This window comes from Vipera ursinii (genome assembly GCF_947247035.1).
Source record: "Vipera ursinii genome assembly, chromosome: 5".
Taxonomy (NCBI): Eukaryota; Metazoa; Chordata; class Lepidosauria; order Squamata; family Viperidae; genus Vipera; species Vipera ursinii.
The window spans coordinates 41,931,859-41,946,583 of record NC_139518.1 but is presented as its reverse complement, the minus strand read 5'-3'; the positions used below and the strand labels follow the sequence as shown (position 1 = coordinate 41,946,583).

Genomic DNA, 14,725 nt, shown 5'->3' with positions numbered 1-14,725 from the left:
CTTCCTCTGTTTACTCCTGATTGACTGCCTCCTGCGTCGGGCGTCCTTGAACAAGGCCAGCTGTGGGTCATCTTCGTCCACGCTGTCAGGCTCACACAGCTGGGTCTCCGTCGTGACCAAGTGGGAGGGGTCCGGCTGAGGGCTCTGCAGAGCCTCAAGGCCATCATCAGCAAGCTCTTCAACACCCCCCTCCTCCTCCTCTGAGTCGTCCGACCCAACTGCCGAACCCATAGGCTGACCCTGAATCACAACAACTTCAGTCACTTAATATTGAAATTCAGATATTGCTTCAAATTTTCACAGAGAATCAGAATCCTCACTTTCCTCACAGAAAGCCTTCCACTGATCTCAAACCTAACCACTAAAGCGGGAAGAACTGTGACAGAAAATGCTGAGTGATTCCAGCAAACTAAGGTGTCAGGGTAAAGCAGTCATGCACTGGTAGAAAAGGTGAGGAAAATATGGTGAGGAGGAGGAGGAGGAGGGGTAGGGGTAGGAGTAGTTATAGAGCAGTTTAGAACATAACACATAGCCAAGGGTTAAAAGGTTGTATAGGGCGAGCTGCTGGAGAAGAGAAAGCATTCAGGTAGTCCTCGATTTACAACAGTTTGTTTAGTGACCATTTGAAATTACTGACAAAAGTGACGTATTACCATTTTTTCACAGTTACCACCATTGGAACATCCCCACGGTCACATGATTAAAATTCAGATGCTTGGCAACTGGTTCATATTTATGACGGTTGCATTATCCCGGGATCATGTGATCACTTTTTGCAAACTTCTGACAAGCAAATAGTATAAGACAGACATGTCAAACACAAGGCCCGGGGGCCGAATGCGGCCCACGAAGTGGTTCCAAGTGGCCCGCGAAGCCATCCTGGAAAGAGTGAGGGAATGGCCCCCACTCTGGCCCAGAGACCCTCCTTCTGCCAGAGACCCTCAGATCTGTCCCACTCCTGCCCAGGCCCCCATAGGCACCCTTGATGCGAACGATGTACAGCTGGCCACGCCCACCCAGTAGGCCATACGCACTCTAGCCATGCCCACCTAGTAGGCCATGCCCACCCAGGCCACACCCACCCGGCCCCCTGAGGGCAACCGCAATGCTGATGCGGCCCTCAGTGAAATTGAGTTTGACACCCCTGGTATAAGACTTCTGCTTTGAGCAGGGAGGTGGACTAGAAAACCTCTGAGTCTCTTCCAGCCTATGATTTTATGACTTTATGATTCAGGTTCTGAGAATTTGAATTCTCACATTTTCTAGACGTTCAGCTTAGCTTTTTACTCTTTCCTGCTAGGTGTTAGTGTAAAAGTAGCAGTATTTCTAGAAACAAAAGCTGACCCCGTTATTTTTATTTCCATAGTTCCATATTTGCCCGTAAAATATGCATGAAATTAAGAATATGCATATTTTTATATCTGCGTAAATCTACAAACCTGCTTAAATATTTCATTTGACTAGGAAGCTTCTAAATTTTATTGTAACCTTGATATAATAATTACCACGACATAGATAAAAATGGAAAGAGAGATATGCATGACATTAGACTTATTTTGCATCTGGATCATAATAAGATTTCATATGGGAAAATTGAAGACCTAGAAAGGTGACCATTTAGTTATTTATTTTTGCCTTCCATTGGTTACATTACAATAGAGAGAGATAAATGGTTTGACCTCATCTGGTATGGCAAGATAAATTAAATTGTGAAAGTCTATATAAGAGTTTAAAATGGAACTAAAGGTTTGAAAGAAAAATTCTGGATACAGGGAATGTACTGAAACCAGTCACCGAAGTAACCACATTGAGGATAAATTTGAACCCATTGTTTGTGATCTAAAGCAATTTTTAGACAATTCTTTCAAAAACATTCATAAGACACAATTATATTGTCTCTGGAAGAGTGTAGAGCCTGCATACCCTTTGACATGAAAGGAAGGAGTATCAATAGAAGTTCCAGTGAAGGTAGGCTATAGAGGAGAATTCTCGGGTAGATTATGAGAGGCTTTAGATTTCATGCACTGCAAATATCAGGGTGACACCCATTCCTTTTTCATGAATATAGCCGAGGCTGGCAGTCTTTTAGACTAGTGCCTAAGCAGAGTAATGGATTGGATTTTGGACAATAAAGAAAGATTTAGGGCTTGTCTTCAAGTCCCATTAACTGTGACATAAATATGCCCTGGTAATGGTTTATTTATGCCATGTCCTGAAGGCACTGACTTCCACAGAGGCATCTGCTTGTTCGATTCCTTACTGCCATTTTCTAAACATCTTTGTCAGGTCTTAGATGGGCTTCATGTTCATGCAGTTTTGATTTTTTTTAAAGTGCTAATCAGGGATCCCTGCCAAGGAATAGGGGAAGGCAAATGACAAAATTCTGTGTTTTGACACACAGTGCACATCCTGCCCAATTTTTACATACATCATCACATCATCTTTGAAAAGGGTGGAGTTTTTGATGACAGTATGATGCTGCTTTCATTAAAATGAGAAAACTAGTACAAGGGGCATTTAGGGAAAGAGAACAGAGCATGCTGCCAGCTGTTTGTTGCTCGTTAAGTCACCACCGAATGAATTACAACTTTTGCACTGCTTCTGCCAAAAGGGACACAGTCCTTCTTACCATTTTTATTGCTTTGGTTGATGGAATGCCATTTTGCCTACTCTTCTCCAGCTTCATGGTCCTCCATGGAATACTTATGGATCACCAACTACAGGGATAGAACTAGATTCACTGAATAGTTCTATCACCTCCTTGCAACAGTGTTTGAAAATGGAGCACACTCATTATTGATCTCTTCCTGCGACATCACTTCCATGCCAGCAGCTTCTTAGATGAGCAACCTCTGGACATGAATTTAGAGCTAGACCTGTATTATAGCTTGATTAACAGGTCTGGCTAAAATTTCAGGTTTTTCAAGTATTATATAGCTAAAGAAGCTGACCATTGTTTGAATAGGAATATCCCCTTTTCTCCAAATGAATTTTATGTAAAACAATGCAAGCAAGTTTAATTGTTGAGTTGTAAAACATAGAACCATATTCAGAAATTATATTTTGCAACTTCATTTAATTTTTTTCCAAATAGACATACCATTATTTTCATCTGTAAGAAATATGATTACAGCATTAGTTAACCAAATGCCAAACTAGTGATATCATCTCGCTCTTCTCTCTGAAATCCTTTTATGCATTGCCAGAATTTTTAAGAAAAAAAGACTTTTCACATTATGCATTCTCTCACAAATGTATGTATAAAATGGTTTCAATTCAATTTTATACTGCACCTGTTTAACTCAGGTTTGTGCCAAATGAAGTGTAATAGAATAATTTTAATGTAAAATTTCTAACATGGAACATATTTAAACCCTTCAACCTACGGTAATTTAAATAGTCATGGAAGAAGAATTATAAGCGTCTATTTGAAAAATAAATCCACAAAAGGAAAGCGATGCTTGAAAAATATCTCTGAAGCAAAATGGATATTAAAGTGGTTCACCCTTTCTCCCAACTCTCTGAAGAAGAGAAGGGCATAGAATCTATCTCAACTCCAAATATGTATGCAATAATCACATATAACTATAAACTCAGGCAGAAATTATTCTAATATGTTTAGATAGCATGATGAAATAGTTTGTCTATAAACATTAATATTTATCAAGAATTCCACATGTTGTGGAAGAAGTTGGCCAAATCAGAATTCTCTCTCATACAAGGATATATGTATGTATGTATCAGTATATGTGTTGACTAAAGGAACACATGGTATAACATGTTTCTGTCACAATAATATATGTGCAGCCATGATATGCTTCAGTACTGGAAAGGGTTAGCTGTATAATTCCACAACTCCACTCCTATGTTCTCTAAAGTTCTATTGGCAAAAGGAGATGTCATCTCCATCTCTCTTTTACCTAAATCCAATTCCAGAAGGATTTGAAATGTTAATGCATCTGCATCCACTCTTTTCTAGGGGAACTATCTCTACAGAACTGATAAATCTATGGAAGCAGATTTAAGAAGATGGGAGTAATTACTAGAATTCTAAAATCCCAGTAATAATATGTAGTTTATATCTGGATGTTCCAGTTCAATTTAGAGGAAAGACTCAGAAGACAGTGTTACTAATGAAAGATGTATTCCCAACTTCCTGACCATTGCTTTGTGGATCATTCCTCAAAGCTTCCATTTTGTTCCTGCCTGTGGTTTAATTATCTGCAGGCAAGATTGTCTATTCATGGATGAGGTATCACCAATATTTGTATTGTAATAACCTGTTCAGTAAGATAGTAAAAGGCTTAAGCTATGATGAATATTTCTGCTATCTTCCCTCTAAATTCATTTTCTCTTTCATTCTATTTACTAAAGGTCTCCTGCACAGTGGGGTTCCATAAGGTTCCGTCTTAGGCCCAGTACTCTTCAATATCTTCATAAATGACTTAGATGAGGGAATAGAAGGGGAATTCATCAAATTTGCAGATAACACTAAACTGGCAGGAGTAGCCAACACCGTGGAACACAAACTCAGGATCCAAAAAGGGCCCTATCCAACAAAATAAGTTTAAATGTGGAGAAAAGCAAAGTTTAACATTTAGGCAGGAAAAATCAAAGGTACAAATACAAATTAGGCAAGACCTGCCTCAAAAACAGTAACTGTGAGAGGAACCCTAGGAGTCTAGTGGATGATTGCTTGACTATGAGCCAGCAGTATGTAGCAGCAACAAAAAAAGCTAATACAATCCTGGGTTGTATAAACAGAGGTATAGAATCAAGATCACGCAAAGTATTAGTACTGCTTTATAAAATCCTAGTAAGACCACACCTGCAGCCAATTTTGGTCACCATATCACCAAAAAGATGTTGAGAGTTTGGAAAAAATTCAGAGAAGACCAACTAAGATGATCAAAGGCCTGGAGTCTAAACCATACGAAGAACAGCTGCAGGACTTGGGTTTGGCTATACCACAGGTCTGCAACCCGCGGCTCCTACGGCTCCCAGTCCTCTGCCATGTGCAGTCCAAAAAAAAAGTGGGACTAAAAAAGTTCAACCAATCAATTCAAATATGCAGGGTAGGTGCCTATCTCTCCTTGGCTCCACTCTTCAGTCAAACGCATGTATGCGCATGTGCACACATTTTTTTGCGGCTCCCAGTTTTTCCTTTTGTGAGGGAACCGGTTCCGAGTGGCTCTTTCACTGTTTCAGGTTGCTGACCCCTGGGCTAGACTAAAGAAAAGAAGAAATACATGATAGCAGTATTCCAGTATTTGAGGGGCTGCCACAAAGAAGAGGGGGGCCACATTATTCTCCAAAGCACCAGAGGGCAGGACAAGAAACAATGGTTGGAAACTGATCAAAGAGAGAAGCAACCTGGAATTAAGGAGAAACTTCCTGACGGAGGACAATTATCCAGTGGAACAGCTTGCCTTCAGAAATTGTAGGCGTTCCATCACGGGAGATTTTTAAGAAGAGGCTACACCAGGGATAGGCACCCTTGGCTATTTTATGACTCGTGGACTTCAACTCCCAGAATTCCTGAGCCAGCATGGAATTCTGGGAGTTGAGTCCACAAGTCATAAAAGAGCCAAGGTTGCCTACCCCTGGGCTAGACAATTACTTGTCGTATAAGTTCTCCTGCTTGAGCAGGGGGCTGGACTAGAAGACCTGCAAGGTTCTATTCTATTCTATTCTATTCTATTCTATTCTATTCTATTCTATTCTATTCTATTCTATTCTATTCTATTCTATTCTATTCTATTCTATTCTATTCTATTCTATTCTATTCTATTCTATTCTATTCTATTCTATTCTTTTCTATTCTAATTCTAATTCTAATTCTATTCTATTTTTGTTTAATTTTTGTTTACTGCCAAATTCAATGTGTTGCAAAATTGTGACACTTGTAGGAAGTATATGTGGGGAAAATTCTAATAGCATGGTGAAATTGGTTATCAAATAAGTTAAACCGGGTTCTCTGATAAAATATTTTGAGATTGATTAGAGGTGTTACAGAATATGCAGCTTAGTTTTCTTCCAACTAACTGACTCTATTTAGCACAGCTGGGTGATCCTGAAAATTAAGTAGGATCAGAACTAGTATTTGGGTAAAAAAAAATAACTACAGGAAATACTGAATAATTCTCTACATTGTAGAAAATGTAAAACTATTTGTTAAAATTATATTTGGAATAATAGAGTAATGACGCTATGCATTAAAGAATTCCTATTATTGAGCAGTATAAAAATATAATAAGTAACCATTAAGCATTGTTTAGTGCAGACATGTCAAACTCGTGACGTCACGTGACATCAGAGCTTTTCCCCCTTTGCCAGCAATAGGGTGGGTGCAGTTTCATTGTGACACGTCCAGCCCACGGGCCGGCAGTTTGACACCCCTGCTTTAGTGCACAGTTGAAGAGAACAATAAGCATATGCACAGTGGATGGTAAACTCATACAAAGACAGATGTATGCTATTCAGTGGCGTAGCGTGGGTTGTCAGCACCCGGGGCAAGGCAAGTAATTTGCGCCCCCTAACCCGTGCCTGGTCTGGTCTGGTGTGGTTCTCTCCCACGCTCAGCGCTGCACTGGGCGGCCTCTGCACTGTCCCTCCCCCAGATAGTCCCTCGCTCTCTCTCCGCACCGCACCGCATGCCTGGCACCCCCCCCTCCACAGTGGGTGGCGACCCGGCGGCTCGGATCAGATTCGCACAGCCAGCACTGCAGTGAGAGAGAGTGAGTGAGCCAGGCAGGGGCAGAGAGCTGTGAGTGCAAGCGCGCCCCCCCAGATGTTGCACCCGGTGCAGCTGGCCCCCCCTGCACCCCCCACGCTACGCCACTGATGCTATTGCCCAGATCACCTAGATCAGGGGTGTCAAACTCAATTTCATTGAGAGCTGCATCAGCATTGCGGTTGCCCTCAGGGGGCCGGGTGGGTATGGCCAGGGTGGGCGTGGCCTACTGAGTGGGTGTGGCTAGAGTGCATATGGCCTACTGGGTGGGCGTGGCCAGCTCTACATCGTTCGCATCAAGGGTGCCTATGGGGGCCTGGCCAGGAGTGGGACAGATCTGAGGGTCTCTGGCAGGAGGAGGGTCTCTGGGCCAGGTCCAAGGCAGTGGGGGCCGTTCCCTCACTGTTTCCAGGATGGCTTCGTGGGCCGCATGAAACCGCTTCGCGGGCTGGATCCGGCCCCCGGGCCTTGTGTTTGACATGTCTGACCTAGATCCTAGACCTTGTTCAACAAAGCACATTTCAGCTTATGTGTCATTCATCTCCATAAAAGTTACCATCAGACAATTCTGCATGATTGGTGCTGAAACACCTTTTGTGTTTCAGGCATCAGCTTGTATTTTATAAACCAAATTGCTGCCCAGGAAATACACAATATTGAATATAGTAGAGTATTTTTCATGTTTGAAATGTGAGCACAAGGTACTAGAACATATAAAGTTGATTTTGCACAACATATTTACTTTGGTTAAGGATAGAACATATTTGATTTGGTTATGAAAATAATCTATTTTCTGTATTTGCACAATACATTGAATAATAAGCTAAATTGGTCTGGTTGCACAAAATGGTGAGCCACAAATAACTACAGTAAGGTTAAAAGTTTTCAAACTAAACATATTGTGTAAATCCAGCCATTGAGAAAAATCTCTCTTTCCCCCCCCCCACCACCTTCTTTCTATACATTCTACAGCAGTGCAGTAATAGGCTCTAATTGCTATGTTACCTTTTTTTCACAATATCATTTGTCTGCAGCATGTAGATCTGCACAGAAACAATATTTTAAAATTAATTATGTTGGTTCAGAAGTGCATTCCTGCTGCAAACAGCTTGGCTGGCTGTGAGTTTGACTTCCCTTCTTTCCAGAACAAATTATTCTGTCAAGTCCACTTAAATTCCCAAATAAATTTCCATTTACTAGTGAATTTCACCTGTGAATACTCATTCTGTATTCATTTTATAAACTTCTAGCAAATCCGAGTTTTATCCCTTTTAGTCAGTTTCACAGCAGGGAAAGAAAACTTCTAGATTTATAGAAGTAGTGCAGGTAGTCCTCGACTTACAAACACAATTTGAGTCCAAAATTTCCATTGCTAAGGCAATTGTTAAGTGAGCTTTGCCCCATTTTATGACCTTTGTTGCCGGAGTTGTTAAGTGAGTCACTGCAGTTAAGTTAGTAATATGCTTAAGTGAATCTGGCTTCCCCATTTTTTTTGCTTGTCAAAAGGTTACAAAAGGATATCACATGACCCTGGGACACTGCAGCCCCCACAAATAGCCTTTCCCCAAGGGAGATGGGCAGGTAAGAAATATGAAATATAAATAAAATAAATACATACCAGTGGCCAATTGTCACATTTTTCAGTGCCATTGTAACTTAGAATGGTCAGTAAATGAATGGTTGTAAGTTGACGATTATCTGTACGCATCTTCCAGCATTTTCCTGCGCATTTTTGAGGAAGAATGAACAATATCAGAAAGATGGGTTGGCGTATGCAACTTTTTTATTTTATTAGCTCTTTTATTCTTGACAGAATATAGCAAAAGCTATTTTGGCAAGTACTGCTTTGCTTTGTTTGCCAAGCACTACTTTCAGTTCCAGGTCCAGTTCTGGCACTGCAGTCTATGATGGACTAGGTCTAGGAACAAGTTCAGAGGATGCCTACTAAGATCAGAGGACTGGAAATTAAGTCCTAGGAGGAATAGTTAAATGAACTGGGTACATTTAGTCTATCTAAGTTGCAATCTTTAGCTATCCAAAGTGTTTTTGACTAGAGCAGACAGAAGTCTTTTTCTTATTCTTATTCTTTGTCATTCTGAAGGACCAGACCAGAACCAATGATTTGAAACCATAAGGAAATAGATTTGGAATGTCCTCAACCAGTGGAATGGCATATTGTTAAATTTATGTGCTGTCCATCTCACAGCTCAAGGCAACTCTGAGCATTTGCCCCATAAAGTGCATAGTAGCATGTTCTTTTCCAGTGGGCATCTTCAAAGAAAGGTTGAAAAGCCAACATTCTGTAGTGAATTAAGGAGGCTGGACTTGAAAGGACTCTGAGGTCCTTTCAAGGTGGATGAATATTCCCCTACTATCTCTCATCCCTGTTACATTGGCTGTCCTTCTTGCTAATTCTTACTTTGATCTCCTATCTCTGTTGGCTAGTTCCTAGTCACAAAGCTAACATTTTGTACACTTTGAGGGTGCAAGGTACAACTATAGATGACTTAAGCTGTGTCTTACTTATTGCCTAGAAAGATGGGATAAGAGAAAAAATAAGTCTTACCATTGCATGATTGTGCCATGGCTAGGTGCAAATGGGGCATTGGTTATGATTTGTAGTTGTTTTGGTGAATCCCAGTCCTATAAAATTGTCAGGATCTGTGGCATCAGATTCAGGGTTTTGTGCTAGTTCTGCACGTGGATGATCAGATGTTATCTGTAGTTTGACAATAGGTTCAAGTGGTTCATTAAAAAAAAACCTGAGCAAATCTGTTAGAACTGATGTCTTGGATTCACTTTTTGTCCTCTGACCGCTCCAGATTTAATGAGCTTTTGGATTCTTGTGGTTCTTTCCATGCTGGATTCCATGTAAAATAGACAAATCTATTTTGATTCCATGTTTTCCCACGATGTGATGCCAACAACGATAAGGAATCCCAAACCATTATGGCCCATTCTTTATAGATAAATGCATTCTGTACTTTGAAAGTAGCTGGGGATGGATTCATGCTGGGAAATGACAATACAGTACCATAATGTTGGAGGAAGCTAGCAATTTGCTTCCGATATTTTTATTGTATTGAAAATAAACATCAATTCAGTTCGGGGAGGAAAACTGGCGGGGCTGAGAAAGCTCTCCGACGAGCTAACCCGCGAGCAACCTCTGAGGAGACCTTTGGATCTCTCCCGATTGTTTCGAAAAGCAGCTAGCTATTCCGGGAAAGAGTTCCAACTTCCACTTCGGCGGAAGAAGTGGGTGCCTGGGAGCTGTACAAGTACAAGCCGAGGAAAAGTGTGAGGGGGCGGCGGCTGCCTCTTTTCTCCCTCCACCGATCTCTCTCTCTCTCTCTCTCTCCCTCCGCCCCCCATTTTTCCCCTCCTGCGCAGGCTGCTCCCTTCCTACCCCGGTTACCGTGGCAACCGCCCGGACTTCCCCGGTCCCGCGTCTGCTGCGGAATCGTTCGGCGGCGGCGGCAGCAGCAGCAGCAGCAGCAGCAGCAGCGACCGCCGCCCGCTGCCGGAATCGCTCCTGCTGCCGCTGCCCTCCTCACCGCCTGGCATGGAGCTGCTGGCTGCCGCGCTCAGCGCCGCCTGCGCCTTGGACCACGAAGGATCCGCCGAGAGCGCGGCCGCAGCCCGCCCGGCTGACAGGTGAGGGATTAAATTTACAGGGGTCTTCAAACTTGGCCCTTTTATGACTTGTGGACTTCAACTCCCAGAATTCCTCAGCCAGCTTTGCTGGCTGAGGAATTCTGGGAGTTGAAGTCCACAAGTCATAAAAGGGCCAAGTTTGAAGACCCCTGCGGGGACGAGTTCGCGCGTCCTCCGCGGGGGCGCCCCTTCCAGCTCGCTGCTTCCCCTCAGGAGCGCCAACTCCGGCCGCTGCGCCTTTGCCGGGAGAAGCGGCCGAAGTTCCGTTAGCTTTCGGCCCCGGCTGACTCCCGCCGGGAAAAGGGGAGGCTCTGCAGCCCCGAGCCAGCTGGCCGACTCCGGCTCTCCTCCTTTCGGCTCTCCCCGACCCCCGCTTCTCTCGCTAAAGCCCCCCAAAAGGGCGCGCAAGAGTTAAAAGTCCGCCGTCGACGGAGCCTCGCCCCCGCTTGGCTACCTTCCCTCCTTTTTCGCTCGGCCCGAGCGCCTAACGCGCTTGTTTCCTCCGCCAACGAATCCCCGAGTCCTCCTCCCGCCCCGGGGACTTCTAGTTAAGCCTCTTCACAGGTAGAGAGTCAAGGAAGGGCAGCCGGGAGGGGAATGGCTGAAGCGCCGCTTCGCTCACTCTGATTTGCTCTAAATTCCGTAAGGACTTACAGCGCGGCTAGTTTTTATAAAATAGTTTTTCATTGTCACGTGTATGAATTTTAAGGGCATAATGTTTCATGGCTTTTTTTTTTAATTTTTGTATTCTATTTTTTTTATTGTGTATTTGCCCTGTTCGCCGCCCTGAGTCCTTCGGGAGAAGGGCGGTAGAGAAATCAAATTATTAAATGAAATTAAATGAGTCCCTGCCGTGGGAAAGCGGGGGGATCCGGGCAAAGGCTGGGAAGGGCTGGAAAGAAGGTCCTGACGTTCAAACGGCCTTGCTCACCCTCCCCTCCCTCTCTCTCTCTCTCTCTCTCTCTGTCTACCGAAGCGAATCCCCTTCCATGGCGGGGCCAACTTCTTTTCCGGAAGAGACCCCCGAGCAGACTGACTGCCCGGCTGCTTTCCCCGAAGCTCTGCAGATGATTCACCCCATGACCGCAGACTCTTGGAAGAACTTCATTGAGCAAATAGGTAAAACATTTTTCTTCGAACAAGCTGGCCTGGTCTGACGGGATGGGGTTGGGTTTTTATAACTAGTTTTGACTTTAATATGGATTGGTTTTATGGGCATGATGTTTAATGGCTTTTGAATTTTTGTATTCGATTTTTTATTGTGTATTGCCCTGTTCACCGCCCTGAGTCCTTCGGGAGAAGGGCGGTATACAAATCAAATTATTACATTAAATTAAATTATTATTAAGGGGACTCTTCCGATGCAGTCCTGAGGGCTGCGAGCTGGGTCGGAGCGGGCAGGCGCGTTTAGAGACCTCCCTGCTTGTCCGGTTTGAGAAAAGCGGTTTAAGGGAAAATACCGTTGAGAACGACGAAGTAGCCATGGATAACGTTTGGTTCCAAGGGTGTCCACCGGGGAGGGCTTCTATTTATTTGCTTGCTTGTTTAGATTGAGCATGTGGCATCTAGGGAAGTCGTGCAGTGTTTGTTGGACGCAAAACCTGCATACACTACAATGTTAATTTATATCCAAAACTAATTTTATTTATTTATTTTTTTATTTTAATTCCATTTATATCCCGCCCTTCTCCGAAGACTCAGGGCGGCTTACAAGCTTAATAAGGGAAGGGTTCCAAAAAAGTCGAGTCGCTGGCCACCACAAAAAAGGGGTGGGGCTAGGATTGCATGATTGCAGCTGCCATCTTGCCTTTTTTGACCCCTGTCCCTGCAGCTCTCCCTCCCCCCCACACCCACACACGCTTTGAATTGTTCCAGTTTTGTGCTGTCACAAATTTGTGCATTTAAAAGTTTGGATGCCTTCTTATATGGGGATGAGGGGAAGCTGATGCTGAATGACTGTTTTGGAGCAGAACACATGCAGAGAAAAGAAGCCCAGAATTAAATTTTGAATGGCTGAAGATAATTAATTTGTATTATTAATATGCAGCAGAAACACATCGATAATAATATAAAACACTTTAAATATATGCTTCCCTTTACACCAAAGTATATTAACTTCATATCTAACTTCACCTTCAAGCACAAAATAATTTTCCTATCTCCCATCTTTCACTATTCAGTGCCCACTTTAGTGCTAAGCAAAATCTGAATCATTGAGTCGATTTTCAGCAAGTATTGAAAATACGTTTTTTTTACAATGTAGTTCAAGGGACATTATGTTTCACTCCATATCATAAGATGTCTAAAAGCAATTTCTCTTTCTCAGTTACGTGTGGGAAGCTACCATGGTCTCCAGGATACAGTTCTCCTGCTGCTATTTTAATCTCACTTTGACTAGTGTTCCAAAAACAAAGTGATTGCGGCATATACTTTGAAAGAAAGTATAGTTGGAAAGAAAACCATTTTTATGGTGACTTTCCCGTGACAAACTATGCATGTTTCTAAATATAGTTATGTTGTATGTACAGTATTAGTGCTATGCATTGAACCATACAAGTACAGTAACTTCTGAATGAATGCTTACAACTTCAAATAAAATATAAAGCCTTGTTAAAATATGTATTTAAATATACAATGTTAATTCAACACTATAAAATAAAAAAAAATTATTTAAGCATTGCTAAACTTTAAAATGGAAGGAACTTCACAAAAACCTAGCACAAAATTCAAATGACTTCAAAATGAGTGCATTTAGACTTTTGTAACTGACATTCTGATTTGTTTGTGAGGGACATAATTTCTGCAATTTCTAAGAAAAATGATAATCGATGACCATGATGCATGTTTTATTTGCATTTGATGTTTTCAGTGATCTTTGATGTTAATTGTGAAGGGATTCTGATATTTCTGCTGTATTTCATAACATACACAAGACTAGTCCTCTATTAATTTTTTTAATCTTTTTAACTTTTGTATTTCTTGTTTTAATTACCCTGTAAACCGCCCTGAGTCCTTCGGGAAACGGCGGTATACAAATCTAATTAAATAAATAAATAAATAAATATTATAGCTTAAATTTGAAGGCATGCAGTAAAATCTGTATGGATTGCCTGCGATAGATTTTTATGTAGTTTTGGCTTATTTAAATAGTAATGTTTCATTTTGGCTTTTCAATGTAGTGATTTTGTTGCACTTTTTTCATATTTTCCTCTTATAAGCAGAAAAACAAATAATATTAATGAATTTCTTTATACCTTTGGAATTGTGGGATCTTAAAACATATTCACTACTGTATATAATTTTTCTTCAGAGCCATGTGATTGTGTAATTCTAGGTCAGATTACATGTGAATTTGATGGGAACAAAATACTGTTGTGTTTTTCCTATTACATTATTTACATAATTCCATTAACCACTTTATGGAGAGTGGAAGTCTCATTCCTAGTCCTATTCTGTGCCAGGAAAATAAGTTTTCTTTTATGTAAAAGTAAGAATGGCGCAATTAGAGATTTAATTACAAAGAATAAAATTGTAATTTTATTGGAAATCAAACAGAAGTAAAGTAGTTTTGGATGTTAGTGTGTATTGCTTGGTTACTGTTACAAATCCTTTGAATGTGAAGAGAGAGGAGGACTGTTTGGAGATATTCTAATCCTAATTCAAAATACCTAATAGAAAATAGTGCACCAAATTCCATTCCTCAAATCAAATGTTATAAGCTTATTTCTGTTTTATCTGCTGTCTTTCACTCATGCACATACTGAAATGGGGTTCATATAATATTTCAAGCTGTAATTTTTATTCCTTTTCTCTCTGTGTTTCTTGCAAACCCAACCATGTTTTATTCAATAAAGCATGGTAACAGGATATTAATTCCAGACCATTTATGGAGATTCTCAGTCATCCAGATCATAGTTGTCCCAAAGATGTTTTTTCACAAGGCAATGGGGCTTTCTTACTTTTCTTTGAAGACGTTTCGCTTCTCATCCAAGAAGCTTCTTCAGCTCTGACTAGATACTGGGGAATGGAAGGATGCATACTCCTTGCAGACAGCTGGTCATTTGCATTCTTTTAGAGAGGCGTTGAGGCCACCTGGAGGTTTATCTGTGTGTCAGAGTCACCTGAGTAGTGCAAATGAGTGTGGAGCCTTCTTGGAACTGTTGAAAGGACTGTGTTGAAAGGACTCAAAGAGGCCATCAATGTCAAAATTGAACAGCCCATCTCAGCAGAGTGGGGTGGATACAACATCATCTGTCTCCAGTCTACAACACAGTCTTTTCAATAGCCATCAATACCTTGGTCATGTCTGTGATGTGACACACTGCTGGAATTATTAAC

At 41.7% G+C, this 14,725-nt stretch overlaps 1 protein-coding gene across 1 annotated transcript in view; it reads left to right on the top strand.

Moving 5' to 3' along the window:
- The window catches only part of NGEF (neuronal guanine nucleotide exchange factor), a 76,108-nt gene that overhangs the window by 23,650 nt on the left and 37,733 nt on the right, over nucleotides 1–14,725 (top strand). Inside the window, exons 4-5 of the mRNA XM_083364469.1 lie at nucleotides 10,124–10,387; nucleotides 11,364–11,506. Of these exons, the coding sequence (XP_083220595.1) occupies nucleotides 10,124–10,387; nucleotides 11,364–11,506 (407 nt within the window). The remainder of the gene's footprint in view (nucleotides 1–10,123; nucleotides 10,388–11,363; nucleotides 11,507–14,725) is intronic.